Below are 16969 nucleotides of genomic sequence, written 5' to 3'. Positions count from 1 at the left end.
GGCACATCAGGGGTTGAGATGAGTCCGAAGGAGTGTGGGGCAGGTTCAGGGGAGGGAGGGGGTGAATCAGCAGTGACAGAAAACAAATGACAGGTCTTCTGTCACCACACCTCACAGCAACTCAGACCCCTAATGGGGGGGAGGGGGTTCAAGACGTCATTGCAAGGGTTTCTTTTCACATTCCCTTGATGGGAGGAGGGGAAGTTGTGCTCCAATCATGCCAGTGACATTTCTGGTGCCACCCGGGTGTTTTCCCACGTCTCTTGCATGCTGCCATCCCCCCCCCGAGCCCCCCTCCCTTTGTGCTCCTCCACTTCCAAATGCCATGTCACAACAGCACTTGGATGTGTTTTTCTCAACTGTCATCAGCTCCAGCTGGCAAGACCAACTTCTTGAAACACAGGAAGCATCCAGCGGAAAATATTTTAATAAAACAGACTCCTCATAAAATATTGTTCGGGGGAGGGGGGGCGGAACCAGCTCCACCAATCTGTTGGCATTGTGTTGGAAGACTTGAGAAGAAGCGCCGGCATGCAGGAGCCACAGCCTAATGGGCCTTTGTCCGGGGCGGTTCTGGGTTGAGCGCATGGACCCGGTGCCTGGCCCTTTCATCTGCCCTGGCTTTGCTTGAACCCTGGGTCTTCATCTCCACCAGGAATTTCAAAGTGAATCCGAAACTTAGAGGTATGGGGCAGCAGAAGAGTACGTAGGATCTTTGAAGCTGAGGAGGGAAATTCAGTTCTCCAGATTTCTGGCCCCGGCCCTCACTTCCAGCAGCACATTCCGTCATTAGCTTTGTGGACAGGAAGAACAAGAGCGGCCCCTGCCCTGCAGCATTCCGGGACCCAGCAAGGCCAGCCGGGGCGGCGAGCCCATCGCCCAAGTCTCCTCGCAGCTGACGTCCACCCGTCCGTTGCTCCATCTGTGCGCTCATGCGTCTGCTCATTCGGCAGCTCTCTCTGAGAGCCTGTTAGGGGCACACTAGGAGGCCTGAAGCCGGGGCTTCCACACTGAATCCCGTTGACTAGCACTCATTCAGAAGGAAGACTCTCCTCCATCGAGGGTAAATTTCCTCCCCCTGTTATGGCCATTTGTTGGTCTCTAGAAGAATGCTTTCAAAAGATTTCTAGGGGAAAATTCCCTGGCTGTTTTGTTTTTTCAGTTACCATTCGCTGATTAATATGCAGTTCCATTTCTCTCCATGAAGCGGTAGCTCCTCCCCTTATTATTCAGATGCCTGAGCTGGATGCCAGCCAGCAGGAAGCCCAGCCCAGCCGCTTCATGTCTTCAGCCCTCTGGTGCTAGCGGGCTCTGCTCCCCGAGGCAGGAAGCTCGGGCTCGGATAGCACATTTGACTTCCTAGGGCCTCTATGTAGAGTGGCAAGGCTGCGATTCAGAGCCTCAGAGCCTCAGTCCTTCTGCTACCCGCACAGTTTCCATGAGTACTTGATGATTCTACTCGGGGAAGAAGAGAGAACATTCCTTGAGATTCTGCAAGGTAGCTAGTGGCTCCCATTTAGCAGATGGAGAAGCTGAGACTGAAGGAAAGACTTAGGAGAGTCAGCTGTCGCATGACAGTTCTGATCCTTTGCTTTCCATTATCCAGGCTTTTTGTTTAGAACCTAATTCAGAGCCAAGCATGTGCTACATACCTGCAGTCTCAGCACTCAGGAAGCCTCAAGTCAGCCTAGACTACAAAGAAAGACCCTATCTCAAAAAGTAAAATGGTCCAATGATGCCTTAGTACTGCTCTCAGGGGAGGAGCTGTGGCCCCTGGCGGGGGGACCCAGCTCTTCACCTCTTGAAGCTGACCCTGTGTTTCCCAGCCAGCGCCCCAGCTGCGAGGCCCAGAGTTCTTCCCCTCTTGGCTCCCAGGTGTGGGAGAATTTCCCATCCAACATGACACCTAGACAGAGCCAGTAGCCAGCTCCTAACAGCAGCACTGTGACCCACCAGTGCCCGTGACCCACCGCAGGTGCCGCTCTGCCAGGCAGCCTGGCATTTCTTCCCTGCTGAGGTACCAGGGCCAGTGGCCCGCCAAGAGTAGCTCAGATACGGAGGGAGAGCATTTTTTTTTTTTTTTTTTTGGCCAGTCCTGGGCCTTGGACTCAGGGCCTGAGCACTGTCCCTGGCTTCTTCCCGCTCAAGGCTAGCACTCTGCCACTTGAGCCACAGCGCCGCTTCTGGCCGTTTTCTGTATATGTGGTGCTGGGGAATCGAACCTAGGGCCTCGTGTATCCGAGGCAGGCACTCTTGCCACTAGGCTATATCCCCAACCCCGGAGGGAGAGCATTAAAGGCATCCGTCATCTAGATCACCTTCATAAGCTAGCTATACGGCCATCTTCCGAGGCCTAATGGGGCAACGGCCCACAGTGGGTCTACAGGGCCCAGCCCCAATTGCCTGTACAGCGGAGCCCGTTTGATCAACTCTGTCCCTTGTCTTCCTCCACTCACAGAGGGGATTTGGCTGGCTGTATCCTGAGTAAGAACAGTTCATTTGCAGCTCCCTCTATGGCTAGATGATAGCAAGTTTGTGTATTTCAGGTAGTTTTGTTCCTTTGTTCAAAGAATACAGTAGCCTTAGAAACATTCTGGACATAAAAAAGAGAGAGAAATTTACTCAGAGTCCCTCTTTAATTGAAATACCTGTTAGCATGCCTGTAGATTCCCCTCCAGTCTCTTTGCTGTGTACATTTCTTGGCACCCCATCTCACCCGCAGTCTCCCATCCACCAGCTGCTCTCTGTGTCTTTGTGACCCTGTTATTGGTCATAGAAGATCCTATTGTATGTGTGCTGGGAATCTACCTGGCCCTCCCTGGGCTTTCATTTATAGGTTGTTCCCTAGTTTTCATCCCTATGAAAATGTCAGGATAAATATCCTTGTTCTCCAAGCTTTCTCTTGCTCTGTGTCATTGTAAGAAATGGAATTAACAAGTACCATTAACTGCGAACTATGTGCTAAGCACTTTACATATTCTACTTCATCAAATCCGCATGAGAAATGGGTGGAGAGCGGGTCCCGAACTTGACTATGCAGCATGGCTGAGACTCAGAGGTCATCTTTGCCCTTGTTCACACAACTAGTAGCAGAGCTGAGCTTAAACAGGTCAGTTTAGTGCCAGAGCTGGTACACTCAGCTAGGCAGATTGATGTCTGCCCTGTATCACTTAGTAACTCCAAAAGAGCAGTGCCACCCTCTTCTCCTGCCAAAGCCGGGGTTTGCGCCCTGCAGGTGTGCTGACTGGGTAGACCGTCTGTTCACCAAATGGCCAGGTCACCCTGCACAGGGTGTCTGAATCTCCCTGTGTGACACAGCACCAACGTCCCAGAAGATGAAAATAAGATCAGAAGAAGCGGCCAGAAGCATTTAGTGAGAACCCTACCCAAAGCCCCAGTCCCAATGCACTTGCACTTGTCTCTCTCCTTCACTGGCAGAGGGCAACAGGCTGCCTTAACGCAGTGAGTCTCATGTTCCCAACCCTGGCCACTCCTGGCTGGGCCCAAGGAGCCAGTCATTTAGAGGGGGACCTGGTGCAGTGGCAGAGTGCTGGAAACCACCACCCCAGCACACCCACCACCAGCCCTGTGACTGGCAAATCTCACCCTCCCCTTTCAGCATGGGGCCCTGAGCATGTGAAGCAGTGTGGATTCCCAGACCAGCAAGCACTTCAGCCTCCACGCCAGTGTGGATTCCCAGACCAGCAAGCACTTCAGCCTCCACACCGACACCCGGAGACACCCCCCACTCTTCTTCCTTGTCCCCCACCCCAGCCTGCCTAGATATTGCTCCTCCTGCCGCACACACTTGCTTGTACACACACACACACACACACACACACACACACAGGTTGTCTGAGTCCTCCTGGGTGTCTTTCTGCTGTGATGCTGACTCCCGGACCAGATTTAAGTCAGACCTCTGCTCGGAGCTGTTTCCTGAATGACAGAACACTCAGTGAAGGCAGCAGCCACTCGTGGCCCAGCACCTAGAGATGAGCAAGGATCAGTCAACCACCACAGACACATAATGAGCATCTATTACTGCCGGGGGGTGACCAGGATGTGACCATGAACCTTCCAGCAGGCCTCCTGCCCTGCCTGTGAAAGCCAGAATTGCCACCAGCTCCAGGAGTACCTCTCCAAGATGCCAGCTGGGCCCGGGCCCCGGGGGGTAGGGGCAGCTGGCTCCGTGCTGCCTCCTGGAAGCCTGCCAGGGCCCCCTGTCTGCATGGCTACGGGTCCAAACACCCCAACAGAAGGTCACAGACCCAATTAACAGAGGGAGAGGCTCCTGACCCGACTCCCCTCCACCCCCTGTGGATTCAGGAGACAAAGCCAAGTCTGAAGTCAGATGTGGGGCCTGAACCCCGCCTGGAACGCAGGCCCGCAATCCACTGCAGCCTCCTCCAGCCACGGGAAAGTGGGGGACGGTGTCGCTAGAGAGGGAGCTCTTTCCACGGACAAGCAAGGCTTCGGGATGCTACAGGAAAAGGGCTCCATCCATGCTCAAGAAGTTACCCACTGCGGTCACCTGCCAGGCTCCGTCACCCCAACTGAGGCTCTGGCCTCTTCGGAGTTCCATGTCACCTTTCCCCGCTGTGGATCCCTGCCATGTTCGCTGCACCCCCATGTCTTCTCAGCCAGGGCATTTCCAGCCCCACTCCTCCTGGAAGCAGTGAAGGCCTAGCGGTGGAAGAACTTCCCCAGGCGCCAGGCCCTGCCACGGGGCTGCTGCCCCGCGTGCCCTGTTCTCTCGCCCCTGCACGGACCCCGAGCTCCATCCGCAGACCCAGGCTCTCACAGGAAGGAGCCGGGAAGGACGTTTTTCTGCAGAGCCCACACCAAGTGTCTTCCCAGTTGAGAAAAGAGCTCTCAAATTGCTGTCTCTCCAGCCCAGGGGCCCGAGCATGGCGGTGGCGTAAAGCCCACAGCCCGCGCTTCGGTCTCTCCCTGCCTAGAGAAAGGAGTCTGGGCCTGTGAGGCTGGCCTTTAGTGATTTCTGTGGAAGGAAGAATGAATGAATGAACAAATGAACACACAGGCTAAAAAATAACTCAATGGATACATGAGTGATGGTTGGAAAAGTCGGGCACAGCAACCTCAGAGACCTGGGGTACCCAGCCCAGCATGCTTCCTGGCACTCCATGGCCTCACATCCCCCCAGTAGCCCCCAGTCTTTGTGCTGGTCTTAGGCCCCAACACAGGTCCCTGCCAACTCCTCCTGCCTCTCCTAAACTCACAGCCCATGGTGCTCCCAGAGCCCCTAGTTGGCATCAAGTAGCCTCCATTCTGCTCAGGAAGAAAAGCCTGGTGTCCATGCCCTCCCCACAGGTCCTCATCCTAGGCCCCCCCCCCCAGGCCTCTTCTGTGGGCCCTGAGCCCCAGGGCCAGAGACCTTCGCCCTGCTTCAGTCATTCTAATGGCTGCCAAGCCTGTGCCCCGGAACACTGGCCCTGCAGCCTCGCTAGGGCGAAGCTGGGAACCTGCAGGTCGACTTAGATGACTCGCGCATGCGCGGCTGTACTCATCTGAAGACTGGGACAGCCACCTTGGTCTCTGGACACCTGAGGCCCATGCCTGCCCAGAGTCTGGACAGACACTGGAGCCTCCGGCCCGTGGTTAACATCGATGATCACACTTTCCAGAGGCTCTGAGGCTCCCGTTCATAGAGAAGAAACTGAGGTCCAGGAAGTAGTTTCCCTGGGTAGGGAAGGGAAGGGAGGCCAGGCAGGCTGGACCTGGCCTCAACCCAGGGCCTCTCCATGCTCATGGCCCCCCCAAGGCCACACCACTGAGGGGTGCAGAGTGAGCAAGCCCTTTCCTAAGTGAAGAACCTTTGTGTCAAAGTGAAATGATCACCAGCCCCCTTCATTACCTCCAGAGACCAAGTCCTGGCTGATACCTTCCCATCTTTATCTCAAGTACATTTAAATGTCAATTAAATTTGAAATATCTACATTTGTCAGCATTTCATTTTGGACCAGCGTGACGTGCTGCTGATTTGTCCACGCGATGTGACACATGAAAAAAACTCTCGAGATGCAGATCTTCCTCATTAAAAAATAAGCCAGTGCGATCCCAGCACGGCAGAGAGCACAGAGCACGTCCCTGCTTCCTGACGCCGGCTCTGACATGGTATTTAAAAAGGAACAGCCTCGCCTGTCACCACTGTCACACGCACTCGCTAACCGGCGACACGTTAAACCAAACATTAGAAAGGGCTCGGGAGTCATCTGCATGGGAACTCCACACACGCGTGGTGGGCAGAGGCGGCGGCGGGGGCGGGGGGTGGGGTGCCAGCCGTGATGGACACAGAGCCTTTCTTTCTCCCTGAGACATCGCAGCTCTCGCTGGGTAGCCAAGTTCACCCCGACCTGCCTTTTCACAGACAGTCCTTTGTGTGTAATAAAATCCAGGCAAGTGCTGGGTGGCAGACTGCAGGATAGTCGCTGAATTGGGTTAATGAGGGAAGAGGTACACTTCCCCCCCCCCCATATTCTGCCTTAAGCTAATAAAAAATTTAAGCCTGGACGTTTTCGATGGTTCATCCTTTATCTCTGACAAATATCTGACTGTATGTTTCATGGGAGAACATGAGCAGCTGAATTTAAATAAGTTTATTTTGAAATCTCACCTTTCATTAAAAGTAGAAGGGGAAACACCCAACCTCTCTTTTCATTGTTTCCGATCCAAGAAACTGAAGAGGTGGGATCCCACAAGAGGCTTACAGACAGGCAAATCTCAGTTCCGTTCCCAGCTTGGCCTTCAGCTGCGGTGTGACCCCAGGCAAGGGGCTCTCCCTCTCTGAACCTCGGCTTGTCTGTCTCAGTGAGATATTGCATGGACAGCAGTTAGCTCAAGGCTGGTCAACTCGGCAGCTGCCACCATCTTCATCCATGGGGCTGGGATGTGGCAAAGGTGTCCTCTTGAGCAGGTCACCCGGAGCCATTGGTGTGTTCCATGCACGCACCCCCTGTGCCATGGAAAGCCAGCTGGAGGAGGTTGGTTTGAATGCTGGCAAGTGAGCCTCCCCCTCCCTACCCCTCCCCCCTCCCCATGGATGCATCAGGGCGAGAGGCAAGGTCTGGTCCAGCACAAAGGCCTTCTGCTTTTCTGCAAATCTAAACATTTCTGGCAGGTGTAGTCGCATTCATGTAATGTGGCCGGTTGTGGTCAGTGCTGTCTGCTCAGAGCTACACCACCTATAAATGTGGATCCCTTGCTGAAATGGCCCACGGAGCCACTGGAGAGCCTTATTCCACGTGACCCAGTCGGGGGCTTCCGTCCTCCTGTGTCCCTCTGCCATTAGCCCTGTGACAGGAAGGTGAAGGCCCTGGGCCTTCAAGTTGTTTTCAACAACTTCCCGTGACTTGCTTGCCCTCTGTTTGTGAGACACATATACCCATCAGAGGACAAGGGGGAGCCCAAAAAGAGGAGACTTAGATCCCAGCCACAGCGGTGATGAAAGGAGCCACAAGATGTGGCGGGCCCTGGGAACAGAGGCAAAGTGAGGTCTCCCCAGCATGTCAGCTCTTACTCATTCAACCATAAACTTCCATGGCATTCTGTGGGCCCCGGTGGGGATGAGGGAACAACCCAGGCTCCTGCCCTCGAGGACCACAGAAACAGAATGGAAGGAGATGGCCCTGGGAAGCACCGAGACAGCAGCCAGGAAGAGCAAGGAACCCCGGGAACCTCTTGGCCTCTGGCAGGTCCTGAAGGCAGAAGAGCGATCAGTACACCAGGCAGGGCAGACAAGGCCAGCTGACAAGGAGCTCACGTTTCAGAGATTGTAAGCTGGCCGGCTGTCCAGGGGGAGGGTGGGGAGGGGGGCTGCCAGGACTGTACAGAGCCACGTGCAGCTCAGACCCTGCCCAGCCTGGAGTGGGCAGAGCCTGACCCTCCTTCCCGGCTAGGGAGTGGGTGGGTCATGCGTTAGGTCACCCTGCAGGGGCTGAGTGCCCCTTCTTGCCATAGATGCAACACACTCCCAGTCCAGAATGGTCATCTGCAGTTTCAGGAGAGGGCCAGGGCCGGGCTTGGGGTGGGCTGGGTGGAGGTGCTCCTTCTGTGGACATGGCAGGAGCCAGGCCTTGCCCTGAGCCATCCAGACCACAGCTCAGTGTGTCCTGTCCTCTTCAGCCCCGCCCTCGGTAGTCCAGGAGGGGCTGGGGTGTGTCTTGAGGGCCCTGGGAACGCAGGGGGACAGCGCTCCAGCCCGCTGCCACCTGTAAGGTACGGACACGAGGGTGGGGGCACTGAGCACCTCGAGGCTCTAGGAGCCAGCTGTGGGCAACAGCTGGATTAGCACCAGTGATGGGCATCACGGCGCAGCTCAGTCCCGGTGCCTTCCCCACTCCTCTGCTCCCCTCGGCTCTGGTTCTGGGGTGCTTGTGTTGGACCCGTGAGTAGAACCTCAGCGAATCCCACCCAAAGTGGCTGGCAGGAGTGGGGGAGATGGCCCCACCCGGGCACCCCGCGTCAGCTCCTGCCAGGGCTGCCCACCGATGGGAGCAGAGGCCAGCAACGCCGGCTCCCCAGCAGAAGAGAGCAGCTGCGGTGCTGCTAGGATTTGAACCCCTGGCCTCTCTCAGGCCCCAGTCAGTATATAATTCATGGGAGCCGGGCGTGGAGCGTCTGTGGGCTGCGCATGTGTTTGTTTATAGAGGTAGAGCTCACAGGTGGCTGACAAGGGAGATCTATTTTTTATAACAATGAATATTTAATTTCCACATCACAGATGAAAAGGACTCTCGAAACAAGCATCTGAGGAGGCTCAGGAGAGCAGCCGCTAATCAGAACAGGGCCTGCTCCGGAGGGCCCACCACGCGCCGCACTTTTTTCTTTAACTTTTTATTTTTTCTAAATTCCTGATTATTGAAGTAGCTATGCTCATTGTAGAAAATGAAAAGAAGGGGTGGGGAGAGTCACCCGCAATCCCACTAGCTATTATTGGCTTTTAGGCCCCTGCTCTTCCAGTCTTTTTTTTTTTTTTTTATGCCTTTTTCTGTACATAGAAGAGGGGGCCCACGGCGTCCCTGGGGGAATCGGTTCCGGATGACACAATCTACACATGCTCCAGTCCCTTGGGTGACATGGCACCGCCCTCTTTAAAACAGCTTTAGATTGCCTGTGGTAGCCAAGGCCATGGAATTGCTCCGTTGAGTAGAGCAGGATTTAAAGGCGAGGAGAGAAGTCTGGCATAACGTTTCCCCGAATGTCTTCAACGCGCCATTGGTTGGATCTGCACGTGGCAGGCTGACTAAGGACAATTCCGCCTCGTGCCTTACAAGTCTTCCTCTACAAGCACTTCATGTCGTGGGGGGGGGGGGGGGGGGGGGAGGACACACACAGTGTGGAAGTGTGTCCGTGTGACAATGTGCTAACCGGAGCAGAGACACCATCTTGGGGCACTGTTGCTTGCTACATTTAGGGGTGCATGGAAGTGGCATTCCGGGGTGGCTCCTGACAGGTTCTGGGCTCCTGGTGCACACGGCAACCCTGCTTCCTCCCCCTGCTGCCCTCTGGCCTCCGCCTTCCCACGCTGCTCAGCGCTCTGACGGCGCCCTAACCGCCTGTTCTCTTCTCTCTTGTCTCCTCTGCCCCAGCCTGGTAAAGCCTTTGCGACACTACGCGGTCTTCCTGTCCGAGGACTCCTCTGACGATGAGTGCCAGCGGGAAGACGCCGCGGGCGCTGGCTTCACCGACAGCTTTTTCTTCTCTGCTCCCTTTGAATGGTCTCTCTCCCTTCTTCCTGCTCCTGGGCTTCGCTGGGTGACGCTCTGGGCACCTGGGGAGATGTAGGGCTGGTACAGCTTGCCCCTGCAAGGGGAGGGGGGTGTGAAGCAGCAGCTGGCTAGGTGTCCCAGTACCAACTGGCAGGGGGAAATGCCACATCTCAGGGTGCCAAGCCCCACCGGGCTGTGACAGTAGTGAGGTGACAGGAAATGAATTTGGCTGTTAATAGACTTGATGCCTACCACGAGCCTGGATTTTGGTTCCTAAGCCCCTCTTTATCTCAGCACAGCTTGGAAAACCAGGGAGATGGCAAGGCAGATTTTAAGATAAAAGGCTACTTAACAGTATGGGATATGTATATTAATATCAGCATATCTAAGTGTTCTGATCTACCTGACATTGTGTGTGTGTGCCAGTGCGGGAGCTTGAACTCAGGGCCTGGGCACTGTCCCTTAGTTTTTGCCACTCAAGGCTGGCGCTCTCCCACTTGAAACACGGCTCTACACCTGGCTTTTTGGTGGTTAATTGGAGATTAGAATCCCATGGGCTTTCCTGACCATGATGGCTTTGATCCAAGAGCCTCAGATCTTAGCCTCTTGAGCAGCTAGGATTACTGGCAGGATCCACAGGCGCCCAGCCTACCTGCCTTTTTAAATATAATCTTAGCAGTATTGTTTATAACCTAAGCTTTATACTAATTACAAATAACAATTTTTTTCAAAAGGAAAAAGATCAAGGTTTATGGGTTTGGGTTTTTTTAATGTTCTATTCTTTATTATTTTATTGTATTATAAAGGTGATTTCCAGTGGGGTTACTGTTTCATATGTCAGGTATTGAGTATATCTCTTGTTGGACAATGTCACCCCTTCTTTCATTCTCTCCCAGTTTTTCCTTCCTGTCCCCACTCACTCATTTTCAACCAAGTGTCTATGAGTAGCACTGCTGCATTTGTTCACCCTTTGAAGGTTTCTGTTTTTAATAAAGAAAAAAGGGTTCACCCACCCCCAAATGTAATTTTTCATAGAGCCCCTTTCTTTGCCAGCTCCTCCACCTGCAGGTTTTTCAGAGCTGGGGTTGAGCTAAGATAGCGTCAGTCTGTCCTTACCAAAGTCACACTGGTGTTTGATGAAGCACGTGAGGGAAGGGAATGGCCCTTCTCATGAGCCCATTGCCCACCATTCTCCACACGAGGCCAGTGTTCATTCCTGACCTCTTCAAAAGTCCCTAGCACTGGGTTCTGTCCTGAGCTGGGCCTCTACATGCTTTCCAGAACCTTATACAACCCAGACTGCTCTGCGGCCTGCCCTGTCCCCACAGCGCGGGAGCGTCCTGGCCTTTTCCGGCCTCCCCCGTGACCACCACAGTCACCCCTCCCAGAGTTCCCACCTGGTGGCTGTGGCCTGCCTCGGGTGCCTTTTCTGCACATGAAATCTTTCTCTCAATTTTTTCTCTTGTAAAATTAGCCTTATCCTAAGTAATAATATCTACAGCATCAGAGGTTTAATGTGTTGCTATCGTTTCTGATACTAGTTAAACTGGAGATAGAACAATTAGTGTAAGAAATGTTCATTCAGGTATCAACTTGAGATCACCTTGCAGGACATGCAGCCTGCTTAAGTGACCCAGGGTCTTGTCCTCCAGTGAGTCCAGAGGTTCAAGTCCAAAGTCCCACCCTTTCCTGCTGTCTAAATACATACCTTCCTTTTCTTTCTTTCTCCCTTTCTTTCATTCTCCCTCCCTCCCTTCCTTCCTTCCTTCCTTCCTTTCTCTCTTTCCTTCTTTCCTTCTTTCTTTCTTTCTTTCTTTCTTTCTTTCTTTCTTTCTTTCTTTCTTTCTTTCTTTCTTTCTTTCTTTCTCTTTCGGCACTGGAGATTGAACCCAGAGCCTTGCCCATTGCTAGGCAAGCACTGCCTCTGAGCGATACCCCAACCCCAGTGCGCTCACTACTTAGATAGTGGCTACTCATTCCCTTAGGATTTCAGTGGTCACTGCAGGTCTTCATGTGTTATGTGTGTGTTAAAAGGATCTCTATGCTCAGAAGACTGAGACTGGAAGGTCGAAGCCCAAAGCCACCTAGGAGAGACAAGCCTATGTAACTCTTATCTCCAGTTAACTAGAAAAAAACCTGACACTGGAGTTGTGGCTCAAATGGTAGAACTCCATCCTTGTGCAAAAAATGGCAAGGGAGAATGTGAGGCCCAGAGTTCAAAGCCCAGTATAGCACAATCAGTCAATAAATAGAAGCTCTGCCATCCTGACTCAAAATACAAGAAGCTAAAAGGAAAGTCATTTCCTGAAGCGTAAGGCGCTCGGGCTTTTCTTTTTCCCTTTTATTGTGCTCAAACTCAATTCAAGTGTCCCTAATTTCTTGGTCAGAATGAAGGAGGGACTTTTGGAGTCTGTCAGACTTGGCTTCCGTTTCCACCCCTTGCCAGGTGCTGTGAGACCTGGAGTGAGTCATTCCTCTGAAATGCTGTTTCCTCATAGAAGGTGCAGGCGTAGGTCCTGCTTCACGCGTACTGTCTGTAGTTTGTGTGGAGCCCTCCTGACCGTCCTTCAGGGGCCTTCGGTGTGTGTCTGCTCGTGACCAGCAGGTGGCGCCTTCCTCCCACCTTACCAGCACAGTCTCCACCTGACCCTGAGAAGCCAGGCACTGCCTGTGTCTCAGTGGCGCCCTGGGGTTCCGCTGGGAGGAAAGAAGGCAAGCGGAACCTGTTGTTGCCTACCCCTGGCTCCTTCGTGAGATTTCATAGAGCCACGCCCGCTGGTGGCTTGCTGCTGTCGCGCCTGCGTGTGTCAGGCACTGCATTTGCTCACACAGTCACCATCACCGGAGCAGGCGTGACTCAGAGAGGCTGAGTGACTTGCCTGAGTTCCCCCGGCAAGAGAGGCATGGCCAGGGCTGTAACAGATATCACACAGGCTGGAGCTCAGTGTGGGCCCCCTGCAGGTACTGAGCAGCTGCTCCGTTCCCCCAAATCCACGGCCACAGGGGGGCACAGGGAGGAGGCAGAACACGATCTGCTTACCCAAAGATTTCCCCCTCGATCTGTGTTCCTGCCCCATTCCATTAGCTTTCAATACGAAGACCTGGGGTCCTGGGGAATGTCCGTGGGCCCCCCCAGTGCAAGTGACAGCCAACATGCCTCGCCCAAGGTCACTGAGCAAGCCCAAGGTCACTGAGCAAGCAGCAGAACCAAATTCAAGTCTGCCGGAGGGTGCAGCTCACCCCCTTCTACCCTGAGCTGCAGCCAGCATGGGAGCCCCAGAAAGCTGCCATCCTGGCCCGTCGTGGGCATGGCGCTTGATGCCTGGATGTTCTCGGGGGGCTGGGACACCCTGGTAGGAGAATCCAGCGCGCTCTGTCTCCTCGCAGGCCGCAGCCGTACCGGACACTCAAGGAGTCAGACAGCGCGGAAGGCGACGAGGCGGAGAGCCCTGAGCGGGCCGGGCGGGAGCCCTGGGGCTCAGCGCCAGCGCCTCCTGACCGGGCTTCCAGCGTGGACCTCCTGGAAGATGTCTTCAGCAGCCTGGACATGGAGGCGCCGCTGCAGCCCCTGGGCCAGGCCAAGAGCTTGGAGGACCTCCGGACCCCCAAAGACTTGCGGGAGCAGCCGGGGACCTTTGACTACCAGGTAGGGGATGGCTGGGGCAGGGTGTGGGCTGGGGTGCTCCCACACAAGACAGTGAGGAGACCGAGGGGAGTCCTCAGCCCAGGCTGAGTCAGAGACTGTGAACCCTACCCGGTGGGCCAGCAGCGCCCCCCCCCCCCCGCCCAGCCGTCTAGAAGTCTAGACCCGCTCACAGCTCAGACATAGGCTGACCCTGCACAGAACTGTACGGATTCCACAGGGCCCCTTGGGGGAGCCCTTCGATCTGGAATGTTCCTGTGTGAGAGAGACAGAGAGCACTGGCCTCCCAGGGGACTCCAGTCCATCGTCCCCCCTCCCTGTGCGGACTTGGTGCTCTCGGGGTCTCCCCGTGGGAGTCTCGGTTCCCACGCGTTGTCTAATGCACCGGTGCCGCTGGAAATGAGGCAGCTCAGGCCGCGCGGCAGTCAAGACTCGCACCCAGTGCTCGCGGGCGGTCCCAGGCCTCATGGCTGCCTGGGGTGCTCACAAGGGCTGCACCCCTAGATGGCGCCCTCGCCCCAACGCCACTTTCCAGTGCTGGCATCAAAGGGCACAAGGGCCCCCCCAGAACCCACAGGCGCACTGCAGGAGCCCGGGTTCTCCGCCGCTGCCGGTGACCTCAAGTGACCCCACACTGTGCCACTGTCCAGGAGCCGGCAGCACATTCCTGAGCATGCACTTCCGGGGCGGGGGGGCGGGGCGACCCGCGCTCACCCCACCGCCTCTCATCCCATTCTTCTTCCCAACAGAGGCTGGACCTGGGCAGGAGCGAGAGGAGCCTGGGGATGGCGATGGCCTTGAAGCTCAGCCACCCGTACAACAAGCTCTGGAGCCTGGGCCAGGACGACATGGCCCTCCCCAGCAAGCCTCGGGCCGCCTCCCCAGAGAAGCCCTCCGCCCCGCCTGTTCACTCCCCAGCCCTGCCCGGAAAGCTGCCCAGTCTCCTGAACCCCAGCAACAAGGAGGAGGCCCCGGCCCCGACTCCAGGTAGCATCACCATTCCCCGGCCACAGGGCAGGAAGACCCCCGAGCTGGGCATCGTGCCGCCGCCGCCCACCGCCCGCCCGGCCAAGCTCCCGGCCGCCGGCGCCGCCCAGGGCGACTCCTCAGACCAGCTGCAGATGGACTGGGAGAGCCCAGCACGGTTCCCGGGGCTCCTCCCCAGCGTGGCCCCCCAAGGCCCCGGTGAACTGCTGCAGCCCCTCAGCCCAGCCCCAGGGGTTACGAGCACAGGCAGCGATGCCCTGCTTGCCCTCCTGGACCCGCTGAACACAGCCTGGTCAGACAGCGCTGTCCCGCCACACCCTGCCACCCCAAAAGTGGCCACCCCATTCACCCCTCAGCTCAGCTTCCCCCCCACTGGGACCCCCACCCCCTTTCACCAGCCGCCACTCAACCCCTTTGTCGCGCCCATGCCCGTGGCACCCTCCAGCCTGCCCTTCGCCTCCTGCCCGGCCCCACCTTTTGGGGCCCCGCCAGCATTTGCCCCCAGCCTCCTCTCATCCAGTTCCGGCTTCTGTGCCCCTCACAGACCTCAGCCCAGCCTGTCTGCCCTCTCCATGCCCAACCTCTTTGGCCAGATGCCCGTGAGTGCCCACACCAGCCCTCTGCAGCCACTTGGCCCCCCAGCGGTCGCCCCCTCGAGGATCCGAACATTGCCCCTGGCCCGTTCCAGTGCCAGGTCCGCGGAGGCCAAGCAGGGGCTGGCCCTGAGGCACGGGGAGCCCCCACTCCTGCCCCCCAGGCCCCCGCAGGGCTTGGAGCCAGTGCTGCAGCCCTCGGCGCCCCCGCAGGCCCGAGACCCCTTTGAGGATTTGTTACTGAAAACCAGGCAGGACGTGAGCCCGGCCCCGGCCCCGGGCTCGGTGGAGCAGCTGCGGAGGCAGTGGGAGACGTTCGAGTGAGGCCAGGCTCCCCCGCCGCCTTCGCCGAGTTGCACTGGGGGGAGGGGACCCTCTGCCCTCCGTCCCACACTGCTCGCCTCTGGGGGCTGGCCCTGGGGAGGGGTGCCTCGCAGCCTGGGAGCTGCCCCACCTGCCTCAGCACCCCGCCTGGGTCTTGCACTAGAAGTCAGCTGGGCCGAATGCCCAGATCAGTCCCAGCACCTTCCCTCCAGACACCCCACAGGGAGCAGAGGGCTCCGGAGCCCACCTCCCACCCCCACGGGCATCCGTGTTAGCTCGGTGTGAGCGTACCTGTGGGAGACGCAGGCGGTCGGGGCCTGATGTGAGGGTCCCTCCCAGGTTGGGGGGCCTCCCTGGTGGGCGTCTCCACACTCTCTAGCAATACTCTGGTTCTTTCATGAGTCTCCACCCAACCCCCCAAGTGTCACTTGTTTCTGGGGGCCAAGGGTCCAGGGACCCCTGTGATGGCCAAACCCAGCCGGGACTGGGAGCACCAGCAACTCTACAGAACAGGAGGACTCCAGATCCAGATGTGGGAGGAGCCCCACCCCGACTCTCATTACCCAATGCCTCCAGGCTCTCCTGGTCCCTGTCTGTCAAGGCCTGGGCTCCAACTCCTATACTTGGGGCTTGATGGGCAGAGCTGGCAGCAATGAGCCTGCTTCCAGCTCAGAAGCCAGGCCCAGTGCCAGATCCTGGTGGGGTGGCACAGCACCTGGACCCCCGGTCGGGGCCAGGCAGGCCCCCGTGGAGTGGGCGAGACCGGGAAAGGGCGGGGGGGGTGGCAGCTGGCCCTCCCCGTCCATCTCAATCAAGCTGCTTGCCAGCACAAATTCCTGAGGCCAACACCACCAAAGTGAGACTGTAATGTTTTGTTGTTTCTTTTATCTTTTCCTTTTGACCTTATTGATTTGATGAATCTTGAAAATTGACTCCTTTCAATAAACCAAGTTAAAACATGGCCTCACCATTTAAGAAAACAACCATCTGAGACATGCAGGAAATTGTGAGCATTTTCACCTGAATTCTCATTTCCTATTTGTGAACGGGGTCAGACACAGTCTACCCTGGGGTGTCTGGCGGGGACAAGGGGGGGTGGGGTCTCTGGAGGTCCCTGTCACCCCTGGGGAGCCTTCTCCGTCTGGGAGGCTTGGAGTCTCCCATCACTGCTCATGGATCTGAGGCTTCCCGGGTCAGCGGTGACCCCAGCCCAAGCCTGTCCCATCTCGAGGTCCTTGGCTGATGGGGAGCCACAGCTCTGCGGGCTCAGCTGCTCAGCGCGGTTCCAGTTCCACTCTCCCGCCCTGGGCAGGTCTCCAGGCCCCCTCGGGACAGGGCAGCCCCCGGGGGGCCAGAGGCCGAGGCAGGGTGCTGCTTGGGTCAGAGAAGCAAAGCGCGTCCCACAGCCCCGCGGGCTGGGAGCTCATGGCGACTCCCCCGCGACCACACATGCACCACCTTCTCGTCTTTCATGGGTGGAATTTGCAAACCCAAGGATGAGCGGCGTGCGTGTTCAATAAAAGCTTCCTGGGGAAGAGGCTGGCATCCTTGTCTTTTTCAGGGAGCTGGGTGCTCATCACCCTCACCCCTCTGCAGATCCCAGCCCACCCCCAAGCCAGGCAGAGCCCCAGGTGAACACTCACAGATGGAGGAGCACCCTGGGGCACCCACGCAGTGACCCAAGTCACCAAAAC

General features: G+C 56.6%; 1 protein-coding gene across 9 annotated transcripts in view; it reads left to right on the top strand.

Annotated features, from left to right (window-relative positions):
* Dennd1a (DENN domain containing 1A) overlaps positions 1-16245 on the top strand; it is a 453328-nt gene extending 437083 nt beyond the window's left edge. For 5 of the 9 annotated variants that reach the window (XM_048342121.1, XM_048342131.1, XM_048342113.1 and 2 more), the window contains 3 exons: positions 9609-9737; positions 13116-13374; positions 14121-16245. In XM_048342121.1, the coding sequence (XP_048198078.1) occupies positions 9609-9737; positions 13116-13374; positions 14121-15275 (1543 nt within the window). In that variant the 3' untranslated portion in view covers positions 15276-16245. The remainder of the gene's footprint in view (positions 1-9608; positions 9738-13115; positions 13375-14120) is intronic. The other 4 variants (XM_048342185.1, XM_048342167.1, XM_048342151.1 and 1 more) reach the window with 1 other exon arrangement.
* Positions 16246-16969: the final 724 nt, after the last annotated feature.

The sequence above is a fragment of the Perognathus longimembris genome, chromosome 1 (genome assembly GCF_023159225.1).
Source record: "Perognathus longimembris pacificus isolate PPM17 chromosome 1, ASM2315922v1, whole genome shotgun sequence".
NCBI classification, from domain to species: Eukaryota; Metazoa; Chordata; class Mammalia; order Rodentia; family Heteromyidae; genus Perognathus; species Perognathus longimembris.
Note: the sequence above shows the minus strand (reverse complement) of the source record. Positions and strands in the feature narration are given on the sequence as shown.